This window comes from Artemia franciscana, chromosome 11 (assembly GCF_032884065.1).
Source record: "Artemia franciscana chromosome 11, ASM3288406v1, whole genome shotgun sequence".
NCBI classification, from domain to species: Eukaryota; Metazoa; Arthropoda; class Branchiopoda; order Anostraca; family Artemiidae; genus Artemia; species Artemia franciscana.
This window is the reverse complement of record NC_088873.1, coordinates 12,829,195-12,845,967: the sequence shown is the minus strand read 5'-3', so window position 1 is coordinate 12,845,967 and position 16,773 is coordinate 12,829,195. Positions and strand designations below refer to the sequence as shown.

Below are 16,773 nucleotides of genomic sequence, written 5' to 3'. Positions count from 1 at the left end.
AAGGAGCGAGGGAGGAGGCCTAGTTGCCCTCCAAGTTTTTGATTACTTAAAAAGGCAACTAGAACTTTTAATTTTTATGAGCTTTTTCATTAGTAAAATATATTTAACTTACGAATTAACTTACGTAACGAGCTTCTATATTCGTATTTTGTTATTGCGTATATGAAGGGGTTCACCCCTTGTCGATACCTCGCTCTTTACACTAAAGCTTAAATTTTGTCGCAATTCCTTAAGAATGACCTCTAAATCACTGGTCGTAGAATAAATAGTTGAAATTACTAAAAATACTTTAGCGTAAATAGTGAGGTATTACGAGGAGGTAAACCCTTCATATGTGTAATAATTTTCGTTCGTTTTAGCTTTTAATGCTGCTCCTTACTTTCAGAAGAAAAAACTTTTCATATTTATTTTTTCATTGCTTTTTCAAATTATGCTAGAAAATCCTGCGCCCCCTTCATTGAAATTCTTTTCCCCCTTGAGAAGTTCCTGCAGTTAAATATTCTCCTACGTAACCCCCCTCCTTAACTCTCCCTCCCCCTAGACTAAAAAAGCCTCCTGAAAACGTCTGTACACTTCCCAGTAATCATGAATATATGTAAACACAGGTCAAAGTTTGTAACTTGCATCCCTCCCACGGGGATTGCGGGGGAGTAAGTCGTCGCCAAAGACAAACTTATTAGGTTATTCAACTATGGTGAATAAAATGGCTATCTCAAGAGTTTTGATCCGGTGACTTTGGGGAAAAAATGAGCGTGGAAGGGGGCCTAGGTACCCTTCACTTTTCGGTTGCTTAGAAAGGGCACTAGAACTTTTAATTTCCATTAGAATGAGCCCTCTCATGACATTCTAGGACCACTGAGTCGATACGATCATCCCTGGGGACAAAAACAACAACAACAAAAACTACAAATAAACACGCATCCGTGATCTGTCTTCTGGCAAAAAATGCGAAATTCCACAGTTTTGTAGATAAGAGCTTGAAACTTCTACAATAAGGTTTTATGATACGCTGAATCTGATGGTGTGATTTTCGTCAAGATTGTATGAATTTTAGAGGGTGTTTGCCCTTATTTTCCAAAATGAGGCAAATTTTCTCAGGCTCTTAACTTTTTATGGGTACTTGATGAAACTTATATATTTAAAATCGGCATTAAAATGCGATTCTTTTGATGTAGCTATTGTATCAAAACTCCATTTTTTAGAGTTTCGTTTACTATTGAGCCGACCTCCCGATCTTCTGGGACCATTATTTAAATATGATGACCCCTGGAAAAAAGCAACAAATAAATACGCATCCCTGATCTGTCGTCTGGCAAAAACAACAAAATTCCAAGTTTTTGGATATACAAGCTTGAAGCTTCTACAGTGGGTTTTTCTGGCATGCTGAACACGGTGCTGTGATTTTCATTTAGATTTCTTAAATTCTAGGTAGTGTTTCCCTCTCCTATTTCAAAAATCAGGCAAATTTTCTCAGGATCATAACTTTTCATGGGTATTAGTAAATTATATATATTTGGAATTAGCATAATAATCTGATTCTTTTGATGTGTTTGCTGATATTAAACTTCCATTTTTTAGAGTTTCGGTTACTTTTGAGCCAAGTCTCTCTTTACAGTTTGTTCCACGAACTGTTTTATACAAATTTAGTACTAAAATTGATGCTTTTGGAGTAGGACTATACATAGTCGGAAAGGATAAATATAATAAAATAGGAAATTGGTCTTTCAAAAAAAATATTTCATAGGTGGGTCAACAACAGATACTTTGAGGCGCTGAGCAGCCTTAGGGAAAAAAAACATAAAAAAAACCTAATGCATAGCTTGGATTCATAACAATTCGATGATACATACACTACTTTCCGATTCCTATTCGTTAATTAAATTTTTTAAATAACAATTATTTTTTTTCCTCAAAGTAAGGAGCAATATTAAAACCTAAAATGAACAGAAATTACTTTTATTGTGTGATTGTTGCCCCCTCATTCAACACCTCACTCTTTGCGGTAAAGATTTTTGGTAGTTTTAAAAGATTCACATTGTTCTAATTAAACGACCCTTTTGTTTCAGTAGCTGTTACCAAAGAATTGTTACAGCTTTCAAACTTTAGCGTAAAGGGCAAGGTGTTGGGGGAGGGCCTCATTTACGCTATAGCTTCCGTTCGTTTTAGGTTTTAATGCTGCTCCTTCCTTTAATTGGCAAAACGTTTTTTAAGTTTAATTTCTGATAATTGTCTTAATCATACTAGGATATCCGGCTCCACCTCCACGGAAAGATCCTCTAGACAATACAATCATGTAATAACTTGCCCCAAACACTCATTCTTAACATCTCCATGCGTAAAATTGAGTCATCAAAGAGAAAGTAAGACAAATATAAAGCATTTCCAACAAGAATGAGAATTCTGGCAAATTTTCTTAGTTTAAAATTTCGCCAGAAAATCTCAACCCCTATCCCTGAAAACTTCCCTCCCACAGAAAATATATACAAAGCATGTATACGAAGCATGTGTGTACACTCCCTAATAACAAGCACTATGCGTTCACAATGGGCAAATTCCATAGTTTAGACCTTTACCCAGAGGCTGTAGGGGGTCTTGTTATCTCCAAAGGCTTAGTTGTTGGATCTTTCAATTATGCTGAACAAGATTTATATTTCGAAACTTTGATCGGAAGTTTTTTATGGGAAAGAGGACAAGGAAGGAGGGGGCTAGTTTCCATCCAATCTTTTTGGTCACTTGAAAAGAGCACTAGAACTTTTAATTTCCGTTCGAATGAGCCCACCTCCAATATAAAGAAACATTGGTTCGATGCGATCACCCTGAAAAAATTAAATAAAAGAAACACGCATCCATGATCTTTCTTTGGCCAAACAATGCAAAAATCTAAATTTTTGCAGATAGGAGCTTGAAACCCCTACATTAAGGCTCTCTGATACACTGAACCTGATATTGTGATTTTCATTCCAAAAATCAAACAAATTTTCCCAGTTTTGTAACCTTTGATATGTAAAGCTAAACTTAATAAATATCATGTGTTTCAAGTCAGTATAACAATCCAATCCTTTTAGTTTATATATTGTGATCAAAATTTCGTTTTTAGAGTTTCGGTTACTATTTAGCCGCGTCGCTTCTTACTTACAGCTCGTTACCATGAATTGCTTAATAAGATGCTAGGGTTGGCCTATAGTTTAAATAATTTTACCCATTCAAATGCCTGGTTTTTCCCCCAGTTTACTGTCATTTACAATAGAATTTCTTGTGTTTTCTAAAGTTTTAAGACGTATATGGTTGTGAAAGTTTCTAATTTACTAATTTAAAGAATTATATTTCATTTTTGGTGTTCTTGGTACATTACTCAAAAAAAAAAATATCCTGTGAAACAACAGTCACGATATGTATCGAGAAAAGAAGTCGAGCAAATGAATAAAAGGAGCTACTCACTTTAAAAATAGTTGCACATGTATGATGGCAGAAACTTGGTGGAAGCATGCCTGTGTGTTTAAGAAAAAAGTGGCGTAGGGAAAATGTGCCAAAGGTGGAGGACGTGGTGGTATGCATATGGCCCGATAGATGTAAACCATTGGTGAAAAGTAGGAAGCCCCTGGGTTGCATACAGAAGGCATGTTTAGTTAGGTTGTTACGAAACGTTTTCAGCAGATTCTAATCATGTTTATTTCGTGTTTTGGCTAGGCAAAAAAGTTGGAAGTATTTAAGTTATCAGAATACGACTGGTTTGAATAAGGAAAGTTGCGTTTCTAGTTAAACTGGAGAAAGTGTTCTTATTAGAATTTTCAGAGAGTATGTGTTTAAATATGTATTTTTAGTTTAAAACAAACAGTATCATATTGGAATTGCTACGGTCTCTCGTTTATCAAAGGTTGGAATATTCTTTCATACTTTGTCTTGAGCTTGGATATGTTTGTGATTTTGTAAGAAAAACTAGTTTTTACAACTGAAAGTAAGGAGCAACATCAAAACTGAAAACAAACTAAAATTGTTCCGTATTTGAAGGAGGACTGCCACTTCCTCAACCCTCGTTCGGACAGTAGTTTTTTAGTTTTTTAACTAAACTAACTTTAACTTTGACAATAGTAAGTTTTTTAGACAATTAAACAACCCTTGTGTTTCAGTAGTCGCTCTTAAAAAATCGGAAATGAGTCAAACTTAGCGTAAAGAGTAAAGCGTGAAGCGTAAAGAGATTGGAATAAGCAAGTGGCAACTTCCCTCATACACAGAACAATTTCTGTTTGCTCCGATTTTAAATGTTGCTCCTTAATATCAGTTAAAAAAAACTTTCTATTTTATTTATTTCCTGCTCCTTTTTCAAATTATGCCAGGAAATCATCCCCTCCTGTGAAACTTTCTCTGGAATACTCCCTCCAGATACTTTTCTCCCCATGAATATTCTCCTTAGCTGAAACCTCCCTTAAGAAACTTTTACATATTTCCTAATAATAAATACTATATGCAAGCAATTTTAAAACTGCCCATTAAAGTGCACTTATTGTGCACTGGTAAATTTTAAAACTACAGCCAGGGGCTGTGGGGATTCGTGTAACCCCCGAAGACCTAGTTGTTAGTAGTTCCAACAATATTGAATCGAAAGGCAATCTCAAAATTTTCATTTAATCTCTTTGGGGATAGAAGAGCCATAGGAAAATGGCTATTTGGCCTCCAGTCTTTTTGATAAGTTCAAAAGGACAATAGAACTTCTGACTTCCGTGTGTTAGAGCCACTTTCATATCTTTTAGGACGATTCGTTCGGTACGACCACCCCTGGGAAAAAACATGGATGCTTGATTTTTCTTAGGGCAAAAAAATGGAAAATTTTTACATTTTTGTAGACAGGAGCTTGAAACGAGTATTGTTTGGTTCCCGGATATGCTGAATCTGATGGTATTATTCTCATTTAAATCCTTTGAATTTTTGGGGGGTGATTCCTTACTTTACCGAAAAAAGTTAAATTTTCTCATAAGGTCGTAGCTTTTGATGGGTGGCATTAGATTTAATGAATAATATACATCTTGAATCAGCACGGGAATTCAATCCTTTTGATTTATGCATCATTATCTAAACTTCATTTTTTTAGTTTTTGTCATTATTGGCCCGAGTCGCTCCTTACTTACAGTACGCTATCACGAACTGGTTGAAAGTTATTGTAATCCAAACGCCGCTAAATTATGACACAATATTCTTGATGGCAGAGGATCTTGGAACTAATTGATAGATAATTAAGCAGTGCAAGAAAAGATTATTCAGTTTCCTTTTGTTCCAGGGCTTTGTAACGCTGGCTGTTCATTAGGGATTTTTGGGTTCCAATCCCAAACCAGGAGTGATTGTATTTCGACAAAAAAAACTCAATTCTGTTCATTTCAATTTTTTTATTTGTTCGTAATTTCATCTAAACTAATTTCTGCTCTTTAAGCTGGAATTATAGTTCGGGCATAATTTTAGTCGTTCTAAGTTTTAAAAATGGCTCTTCCCTTTTCTTTTAAATGCTTCTTTTTTGGAGAATTTCAAATACTATCCCTACTGCTGGCACAACTGCAATACCAACCCACCTGTGGCCAACGTACCAGAAGGAGTCACCCCTCCTCTATCTCAGTCTGTTACAAGTAGGTCCCAAACAATAGGGATTTTTAGGCCCTGATACTAAAACCAAGGAATGTATCCAGGATTTATTTTTTTTTTGGGGGGGGGGTACAAAATAATTTTCTTCGGTGGGGGGTTGGGGTTCACAAAAACTCTAAAAACACCCCCCTAGATAGAGCCTTGCTGATATCGATATACCAGTATCGTGCCGATGCTATACCAATGTAATTTTCCGATAAATTCTCCTCGTAAAAAAATCTTCCCTAAAGTTTAAACCCCTCACCCCCCTGCCCATATTCATGCTCACATGTTTCTCCATGGTCTATTACCCACCAAAGAAAGGCCTCAATAATTCACTGTGGATTCAAAAAATTAGGGTATTTACTAGAATTTTTTTATTTTCTTTACCTCTTATGGTGAGCAGATTCTGAGCAGAAACGAAATGGCAGATTTTTGCGGTAGTGACAAATAAGAAAATTTTAATCAGAGAAGCTGGTTTACTTACATAAACACAAATACGTGAAATCTGATTGAAATAAGCGTGAGATATTTATTAAAATTGATTATTTAAATCCAAATTTCAACAGCGGGACTTCGAATTTTAATTATTCATATATTAATGTGAAAACTTCCGTTTACATTCGTGTGATATGATCTCTTACTAACGAATCCATGCTAGGCATACTGGATACAGGGGTGTAGCTAGAGTTTTAAGATTGGGGATGGATTTAAAGAACGTGTCGACAAAATCGTCCAGTATAATGACAAATGCGGATACATAAGCTAAATTTCCAAGGTATATAGGTAAAATTTCCAAGATGTTGGCATGAGGCGGCAACACCTTGGAGCCTCCCCCTTCTCACCTTACAACACGCCCCTCCTTGCTGCACCCCTGACTGGATGTCACGATTTTAACCAATTATAATCTTGGATCTTTCACCCAGCAAGTGAACATTCATTCGAACCTACCTCCTTGGACATAATTGCATCCTGAATCCATTCTTAGCATACATTTACATCAGAAATGAACTTTAGCCCCATCCCTGAATGTGCAAAAATATACCCCGAATTGGAATGTACTGTAAATTGGTAAATATAGGGGTAAAGGTTCATTTCTGTTACAAATGCAGGCGGAATTTGGATTCAGGATACAATTCTGGGTACTTGTGTATTATTCAGAACACACTCAACAAGTGAGGTTAGGTTCTTTCGTGAAACGAACTACGATGCAGGTACATTTTAATGAAATATTTTATATATAGAGGTGGTTAGGTTAGGTTAAGTTATGTATTTGATATAGTGCACCCCACCCCCCATGATGTGAAAATATATAGCCCAAACGTTAAATAAAACTAATGAATTAAATAAAAACATAATGAAAATATAATACTTTATTAGAAAAATTTTAAAATTACAACTTAGAATTATGTACTCAGAACCTAACCCCCCCTAATGTGCAAATATATAGCCCAAACTTTTGATACAGCTAATGAAATAAAACGAAATATGATTAAAAATTTAATACTTTATTAGGAAAATAACTTCACTTATTGAGTGTGTTCTGAATAATACACAAGTACCCAATTCTGACTATAGTGGTAAGTTTGTTTCTTAGCTATTTGAATAATGCCTTAATATAAACATTACTCCACAGCTTTGTTATTCCACAGTTTACGTCTTCACTTCTTCAACTATTATAATAATTATTAATACCCATGTAAATGAAGCTAATTCATTGATCGATTTTCTTGTCAACAAAAATAACCTATTTATTCTCATCTATTCCTAATCGAAGCAATTAAGTTTCCTTGATATTAATTTTGTACATCTTTCCCAACCTTGAACTCTCTTAACCTTTGCAGAGTCCTTCATTTCGCTAAAGTTTTGTTTTCTAAATTGTCAGTTATGAGCTAAATATTAGCTCAAATCATCAGCATTATCTGGTGCCAGTATCATCAGTCTATGAGAGTTTTTTCTTCCCACTTGACCCCATGTTGTTCCATAACCTTTGCGCTATTCTTCCATTCCAAACATGGTAAAGTTCATCAAAATAATCTTCAGAATAGTCCATCAAAGTCTCAATCCTGCTCAACTCCTGATTCCACATAGAATCAACTACTAACACTACTTCCCACCTTAACTAGAGCAATATTATTTTCAAATATAACACCAAAGCCGTTCTTAAGGTTCGCGGTGCCCGGCGATAATTAATTATAACCCCCCTCCTTCACTCGAATATGAGCAAATATGCCAAATAAAGTGTGAAATTTGATCGATCTGAACAATTTCCCAGCCAAGGCACCCCTCAAGTCAGGACACCCGGGGAAACTGCCCTGGTTTCCCCCCTAGGAACGGCTCTGTATAGCCTCAATTACTTTAGTATACATATTTGGTGTACCATCATAAGTTAAGACCTTGACTAGCGCTATTCTATCAGGTAAAGTAAAGACATGTACATAATGTATAAAACTGAGGCCTCAAGGGGATAGATTCGGACATTTTTCAATCATTGATCTAAGAGTAAAAATTTTAACAAAACATACTCTCCACCTCTTAATGTTTCATTTACAGCATCTTTTTGTCAAAAAGTACTATCATGCTAAGTAATTTGTTCCTACAAAAGTAATAGAAATGTCTCTGTCCGGACTCATACGAAATTACCTTCAGCCACACTTTCATATGAAATTGATATTCCTTTTTATCTTTATTCAAAATATCTCTTGATCCAAACACATAAAGAACCAGAACCATCTGAAAGTGTATTTTCTGCGGGAGTGTTCTCTGGGGGGCATTTTCGAGGTTGGTATTTTCGGCAGGGGTTATTTTCCATTGAGGGGGGTGTAACTTCAGGGGGTGTTTTAAGGGGTGTAAACGCCTAGAAACCCCTTTGAGATACCCAAATTAGTGATTTTAAACCGTTTAGTTAAAACAGCCAAATAAGAACTTGAAACAATAAAAAACTATTGAAGGCCTGAAGTTAGGGTGTGAAATATTTATCAAAAAGCTTGTATGCTGTTCACTTTGTAGCCATAATTTTCAGCTAAGAATATTTGATTACTTCTGCCACAAACAACTCACTGCAGCAACAAGCCGCCTGCGGCCAAAAGAGTGATAGGATAGTCTTACTTCTCGGTTGATTCCCTGTTCTTCCTCCCATTGACTTTGCAGTTCTCCCTAGGAAAAAGTCCATAAAATGAGCCCTATGAATGGAGATAGGACCAAACCTTGCTTAATTCCTGATTTAATGTGAAAACAGTTCCTTTTCTTAGTTCTTACCTTAACCAGAGCAATATTGTTCTCTTGCATAACACTAATCCCTTTGGTGTGTTTATCTGGTATGTCATTAAATTAAAGAGTCTTCAGTGACATTCTTCTATCATCTGAATCAAACACTTGCTTATATCTCTAACGTTGAGGACAAAAGGGGTTTGATAACTCAGACACTTTTCAATTATTTATCTGAGAGTTAAAATTTGGTTAGCACATCCACCCCCCCCTTTCTAACCGCTTAAAACTTTATCTACACTCATATTACTACTCCAATACTCTTAGCTTAAAACTTTATGTACAGCATCTCTTATTCTAAAAGGTGTCATCATACTAAATAATTTGCTTCCTATAGAAACCAAGCTAATGCCTCTATAATTACTGCACTTACTCTTATCACCTTTCTTATAAGGTGAAACATGCAAAAACAGAACGAAAAAGAGTTTCTGAAGAGCTGCACTTTGTCGCAGGCCGCTAACCTCTGTCAATCATTTTGCAGCCTTAAAAGTAATGCACTAAACACTTCTTTAAAAGGACTAAAGACATCCATAATCATTGTGATTTCTTTAATACAACCTAATTTTAAAGACACCTATCAAACAGTTCGTGGTAACAAATTGTAAGTAAAGAGCGACCCAGCTCAATAGAAACGGAAACTCTAAAAAATGGAGGTTCGATACCAGTAGATATATCAAAGAATTATATTCTTATGCTGATTTTAAATATATATGTCTGATTAAGTTTAGTCTTACCCATCAAAGGTTTCGAGATTGAGAAAATTTGCCTTGTTTTCCAAAAAAGAGGGAAAAACCCCTAAAAGTCAGGGAATCTTAATGAAAATAATATAATCTGATTCAGTGTATCAGAGAACCTTACTGTAGAGGTTTCAAGCTCCTATCTAAATAAATGTGGAATTTGTATTTTTTGCCAGAAGAAAGATCACAGATGTGTGTTATTTTGTTGTTGTTTTTTCCAGGGGTGATTGTATCCACCCAGTGAACCTAGAATATCGTGAGAGGCCTCATTCGAAAGGAAATTAGAACTTCTAGTGCCCTTTTAAGCAGCAAAAAAATTGGAGAGCAACTAGGCCCCCTCCCACGCCCCTTTTTTTAAAATGATCCAATCAAAATTTTTAGATAGCCATTTTGTTCAGCATAGTGTCCCCTTAGAGATATCCTGACCCCCTACAGCCCGTGGGAAAAGGTTTTTAAGTTTCTTGTTTTTTATTTTTTTACTTGTTTTTTTTATTTAATTTAACACTTAAAACAAGCCAAAATCACCTTAAATTAGATTACAAACCCGTAAGGAATAGATATTAGTATGAATTAACTGGCAGAACCTAAAAGGAACGGAAATGAGAGAAAACAAGAGAGGAAAGCTTAAAACGAACACAAATTGCCACATTTTAAGCTTGTATTTTTGCTGCTAAGAACTTCTCAGACAGAGGTTGTTTTTTGGTACCAGGTTCGTGATTCTTTGGATCTAAAGTCAGGGCAACAGCTTGCAAAATATTCTACTCAAGAAATTTAAGGCACCAAGGGAATCAAAATTAAAATTTATCATGATCCCCGGATCTATTTTATAACTATTCACACTTGAAAACCATGATTTACTAATGTTTTCATTTGGATGTTTTAAAATAATGAAGTATTGATTATTAAATACAAACACACTTCCATAAAAACGTAGCACCTTCCTAAGGTATTTTGTAGCATACGTGTTTATATAATAATTCTAGTAATTTCAGTTCGTTTTAAGTTTTATTGTTGCTCCTTATTTTCAGTTGATAAAACTCGTTCTTTATATTTAATTTCTCATTGTTTCTTTTTAAGCTGGAAAATCCAGCGCCCCTTCATGGAAATTCTCTTCCTCCATGATAATTTCCTCTATGGGAAGATTTTCTCACATAATCCCCTCCTTCGAGCCACCCCCCCATCACCAGAAAAAATTCCTCCTGGAAACTTCTGTATACTTCCCTATAACATGTATGTAGACAATGTAAGTGCTATGTGTAAACAGTGGGCAAAGTCCATAATTTGTAGCCTTTCCCCCGGGAACTATGGGAACTTTCCCCGGGAACTAAGTCGTCCTCAAAGACATAGTTATTAGATTTTATGACGACGCCTAACAAAATAGCTACCTCAAAATTTTGATCCTGTTACTTTAGGAAATAATTAGCGTAGGAGGAGGCCTAGTTGCCCTCCAATTTTTTGGTCAATTAAAAAGGGCACTAGAACTTTTAATTTCCGTTAGCATGAGCTCTTTAGCAACATTCTAGGACCACCGGCTCGATAACGATCACCCCTGGGGAAAAAAACAAACAAACAAATAAACACGTATCAGTGATCTTTTTTCTGGCAAAAAATACAAAATTCTGAATTTTTGCATGTAGGACTTTGAAACTTTTACTTCATTAAGATTCAACGACTTTTAGTGGGTGTTTCCCCCTTTTTTGCCTTTTTTCGAAAATAAGGCAAATTTTCTCTGGCTGGTAACATTTGATGGGTAAGACTAAAGTTGATGAAACTTCTATATTTAAAATCAGCATAATAGTTCGATTCTTTTGATGTGTATATTGGTATCAAATCCGGTTTTTTAGAGTTTGGTTACAATTGATTTGGGTCGCTCCTTGCTGCAGTTCGTTACCACGAACTGTTTGATTTATATATGCCTAAAACATCACTTAATTTTTCGACGGTAGAAAAATCTGGATGACGATACCAAAAACTCAGTTTAAGCTACGACGCGGGTAATCTGTCTATAGAGCTGAAATCATTTTCTATTTTTTATTTATTTATTTTCTTTATTTCCCTCAAAAAATGAGGAGTACGCTACAATAGAATATAATTTTGTATTTATATGATATCCTATAATATAATATTTAACCTTACTTTGGATATTTAATCCTATTAATCTTACGTTTTCTTTCTTTTTTGGTATCCTTGTTTTATGGCTAAATTGCTTGTAGATGAAGCTGTTCATATACGCCATTGTTGCCGTTGCTGTTGCAATTCCAGTGACTGTAGCTGATGCAAGTGTTCGAGCAAATATTCTTGTTCCAGATATAACGCCTGTAGGTGTTACAAATCTAGACTCGTCCATCAACAATCATCCTGGATTCGATTCAGGCTTAGTACTGAATGAAAAGACATATACCAATATATTTGTTCGCACAATGACAACTGATGTATTTGATACAAGACTATGTTATATCGTTGCTTCATCCTTGGTAACAATTTCTGCTACAACAACTATCGAAGTTAATGAAGCCCCACCAGCTCCAGGGATTTGCAGAAAGAGGAGATGGGCCTTTGAAAATGCTATTGACGGTAGAATTTCTGGTCCAAATGACATCTTAGCAAGTGCTGTCGATACTGATTCAAGGTAAAAAAAAATCACTATGATATTAGAAATAAAATATAACTGTCAGGACCCATCAGAAGACATTACTTAACTTAAATGATGAAACTGGTCCGCAGAAATTTTTTGCTCACTCGAAATATAGGTGTAGTAAACCTGTAGCCTACAAGTTTCAGTCGAGATTAGGGCCCATGAAAGTGCTTTTGAATCCAGAATACATCTCTCTTTGTAAGCAGAAATCCCACCTTGAGTAATTATCGCTGATTTAGCTATATACTGATCTTTGGTGGATTTTCCAGGAGATTTCATATTTAAAACGACCGATTTTTTTTTTTTTTTTTTTTTTTTTTTTATAATGATAGGCTATAGATTTTCACCATACTTTTTTACCAAAATAAAGCGTATTTGAAAACTCTTCTGTAGAAGTCTCAACCATCTTTATTCAAAAATTCTAGAATTTTGCATTTTTTGCTAGAAGAATGATCGCGGATGCGCGTTTATTTGTTGTTTTTTTTTCACGAGTGGATGATCACAGAAGATCGGGGGAAGCTGCATTCTAGCGTAAATTAAAAGTTCTAATGCTTTTTAAGTGACTAAAAAGATTGAGGGGCAACTAGTCTTCTTCCCAGCCCCTTTCCCCCGAAGTTATCCAATCAAAAATGTGAGGTATTCATTTTGTTCAGCATAGTTGAAAGACCCAACAACTATGTCCTTAGGGTTTCAGTGACCCACCCCCCACTTACCGTGGGGAGAAGCCTGCAAGTTACGGAGTTTGCCCATTGTTTGCATATAGTATTTGTTTTTGGGAAGTATACATACATTTTTCGGAGGGGGGTATTTTAGTGTTTGGGGGGGGGGGCTTTTCATAGGGAGATTTTCTTAGGGAGGTAAATGTCCGGGGGTGAATTTTAAACTGGGGGAGTTTAAAAAATCCATATACAAAATTCTTTTGATTGTCTTCCTTTCTCATTGCCAACTCAGCTTTGCATGTGGAGATGTCTGAGGGAATTATCGGGAGGTTATTTTCAGCGTGTTTGGATTTCCGGGAAAAACTTTCCACGAAAAGGGGATATCCGGAGTGATCAAGAAAAGATAAGAAATTAAAGTGTTTTTCAAATGAATTTTTCATTTTGCTTGTTGAATCGTCCGCAAGAAATTCTATGAGATTTTCAAAGAGGATGGTACTGTCTATAGGGAATTTTACGAGGGAGGGGTGTATTTAACGTGGGAGAAAATTTTCACGGAAAAGTTTTCAATGAGGAGGGTGATTTTTCATGGGGTGGGGGGGTTAAATAGTCTCTAAGACCACACTGACTTATGAGGACATGTGTTGTGATAACCTCTCCCCCAATTGATGGAGGGCTCTCCCAATATAGAAATAGCCATAAGAACAGGGAATTCTATAAACACCACAACCCAGAACATGAATGGTTTTATCTTTGTCGCGGTTGAAAAAGCTCTGTATAGTATTTGATTTTTTTAAAGTGATACTAAGGTTATGTTTTTTAAGATTCTTCTCGGTTTGTCACACAATTTGAGAAAACAGAGTAGAACAGTGAAAAGTTTCTTATTACCCACCAAGGGGATGATATCTGTTGGGGGTTGTGGAGTTGATGCTTTCTTTTCCGTCTGTTTTCTACGACGGATTCAAGTAATTTTATTGGATATACATTGCAAATAAGATGCCCTTAAGATAGTTCAATCCTGAGACTATGTGAGCTTCTCAGCGTATTCCTATTACACGATCAACCAAAGATGCACCTATCCTTCTTGTGTAAGGAGAATGGTTGAAAAAAAAATACATATACCTATCGTTATGTGTAGACTTTCCATAAAAAGAAAACCCAAGACTTAGAGACTTATTGAAAATTAGACGTCTATAAACGGCAGTTTGTTCTTCTAGTTATATGGAGAACTGAAGGTTTGAATCTAAAGCGTTAAGATGAGCCAAGAAGGATTTAAATGATGCTTCTCCATGATCCCAAACAGAAATAACACCATGTGAAAACCGGCCCTTGAGCCGGTGTTTCAGAGGGAAGGCTTTCAAAGCAGAGTTTTCAATGAATTCCATCTAAAAAGTGACCAAAAAAGTGAAAGGCTCGTACTCATTGGCAGATCCATAGTTTGGGTGAAAAATGGGTTATTGTATCGTAAATAAAAAGAAAAACTATTGCAAAGACGAACGAGACGCATAATAGTTTCGATATCAAGTGTTTTGTAGTCGATTAGACCAATATTATCTTCTGGTTTCCTTTGGAGAGCAAGTTCGTATATTTAACATCCCATGATGTATACATAGAAATAGTATTAAAACTAACGGAAATGACATATTTCTTTATATCTAGGTGTTTTAATTTTCAACAAGGTGAACGTAATTTTTAATATATAAGGTTTGCATTGAGGTGAGGGGACGAAAAATTGTGGAAAACCATATTCCCAATCTGGTAGCCATCCGGAAAAAACCATGGGGCTACGCCAACAGCCTGGAACTTTTGGCTCTGCCTTTGCTCAACATGTCTATGACTACCCACGTTATTTAATTTTTTAACCTCCATTATTTCTCTTATTAAAGATCTCATGCAAGTTTTCCGGGAGGCAATTAAAATAAAAAAGCGCATTCACCTGAAGGTCATCCTCAATAGAGACATTAGAGAAACTTTTCTAAGCCTCATTTATAATGTTCTTATTAATTCCGGTCGTTTTGTATCCATCTAGAAATTATTTTTTCTTACCCTAATAGAATCTCTGTTAGGAGTTTTTCCAGTAATTAAGTATTATACATGGCCACATTATAAGTGTCTCGTGTGACTCAGCAAGCGTCTTCTCGATTTACTGAAATGTCATATGACAATGCGCCTCGATTACTTTGGTCCTATTTGTGGTAGCGACGACGGCAATATTTTAGTTTTTCATCATCTGCTAAAGAGGTAATTTCTTTGAGTGCCACAAAACCTATTTTTTGACTAAATGGTTAATCTATTAAAATTGCCTGTTAAAAACAGTACGATTACTGGTGGTTTAATCGTCGCTTGGGTTGTTTGAAGCAAGAGCAAGAAATGAGTTCATGTTCTAGATCAAATTGTCATTACAATTTGATCATGCAAGCAGCAATCTCCAAACGAATAACCTTTATTTGTCACTCTTTTTTCTGGTAAATGGGAGGCTCTACAGTAGATACATACAGTGCTAAAGGGACACAATGGCGTTTAACAAACACTTGCGTTGTTTACAGTATCTTGTAGGTTATTACTGCGGTCTGGGTCATAGCTTATTGCCGTCCATCGTCACGATGTTGCTGTTTTTTAAATCGAAAACTTTGTTGTACTTCATTTTTGTTTGCGATTTTTTGCAATGCTCGTTTTCGTATGTCTTCTAACAACCATTCTTATTTTCAATCATTTTTATTTGCGGTTGTCACATGCCTTCGAACAGTCGGTTTTGATGTGCATCATTTGCATTTGCGATACGCTGTGATGCTTGTTTCCACAAGTCTTCCGACCAAGCTTTCCAGACATTCTTGTGTGTAATTTTGGTTTTGATTTGTTGTGATCCTTACTTTCTCTTGTCTTCTACCAAATGATTTCTTTTTAATTGTAGCAAAACTTTGTTTGTATAAAAACTGGTCATATTACTACTTGGGATTTTTTTTTGTCATAAAGTAGTTTTCTCTAATATGAAATATAAAAAATATGAAATGAAGATTTTCAATAATTCCACCCATCATGACCCATCCCAATTGAATTTTTCTTATTTTAGATCATTTGCGAAGAAAAAGGGTGAAGAAGGAGACGCTGTGCAAGAGCCAGAGGGACGTATATTCATAAAAAAAGCAATATTCGGTGCTGCCGCTGCCGCTGCTGCCGGCCTTAGACCGACATTGCCTTCCATTAACATCCTTAAGGATACGACAGCATATGCCTCTATATTTGAAACAAGAACAGTGGGAACAATACGAAGAACTGTCTTTGCCACTTGTACACCACAAAACGTTGGGATTACTCGATGCTAGCTGTATTTTAGTTTTATATTTACGCTCGATTATTTATTTATGAAACTTTTATAAAAGTGCATATATATATATATTTAAGATTAGGTGTTTCTTGTAATGCTTACGGACAAATAGATTGTATGCTAATAAGAGCTGGTAAAGACTGCAATAGGAGTAAACATAATTTTTGTCGACTATCTCCCTGAATAAGATTAAACCTTTGTTTTGAATGAAAAGATCTATATCAATATGCTTGTTTACACATCGACAACCCATGTATTTGCTAAACCATACTGATATACTGTCTTTTCGTCTTTAATAACAGTTTAGGCTACAACAGCTGTCATAATCAATGAAGCCTCAACTTCTCCAGAGATTTTCGAAAAGAAAGAGGTCAGTGAAAATGCTGTTGATATTTAGTCTGATCAAAACTAAGAGAAAGCCATTTAGCCAAAAAAAATTAATATACAAATTTCATTTTAATAATTTATATGCGGAAAACCAAAATCAAACATGCATTAATTCAAAAACGTTCAGAAATTAAACACAAAAAAAACTAGTTTTTTAAC

At 35.5% G+C, this 16,773-nt stretch overlaps 1 protein-coding gene across 1 annotated transcript; it reads left to right on the top strand.

Annotated features, from left to right (window-relative positions):
* The first annotated feature begins 3,850 nt into the window (after nt 1–3,850).
* On the top strand, nt 3,851–16,308 carry LOC136032826 (uncharacterized). Its single transcript, XM_065713234.1, has 3 exons — nt 3,851–3,926; nt 11,825–12,240; nt 15,973–16,308. Exons 2-3 carry the CDS (start codon nt 11,825–11,827, stop codon nt 16,223–16,225), a joined length of 669 nt encoding a protein of 222 aa, XP_065569306.1. The 5' UTR covers nt 3,851–3,926; the 3' UTR covers nt 16,226–16,308.
* Nucleotides 16,309–16,773: the final 465 nt, after the last annotated feature.

What these genes read in the sequence shown, in the direction of transcription:
- LOC136032826 (XM_065713234.1), top strand. Translation starts at nt 11,825, where the DNA reads ATGAAGCTGTTCATATACGCCATTGTTGCCGTTGCTGTTGCAATTCCA. An exon ending in GCTGTCGATACTGATTCAAG is followed by an intron (nt 12,241 to 15,972) that starts GTAAAAAAAAAT and finishes TTCTTATTTTAG; the next exon opens with ATCATTTGCGAAGAAAAAGG.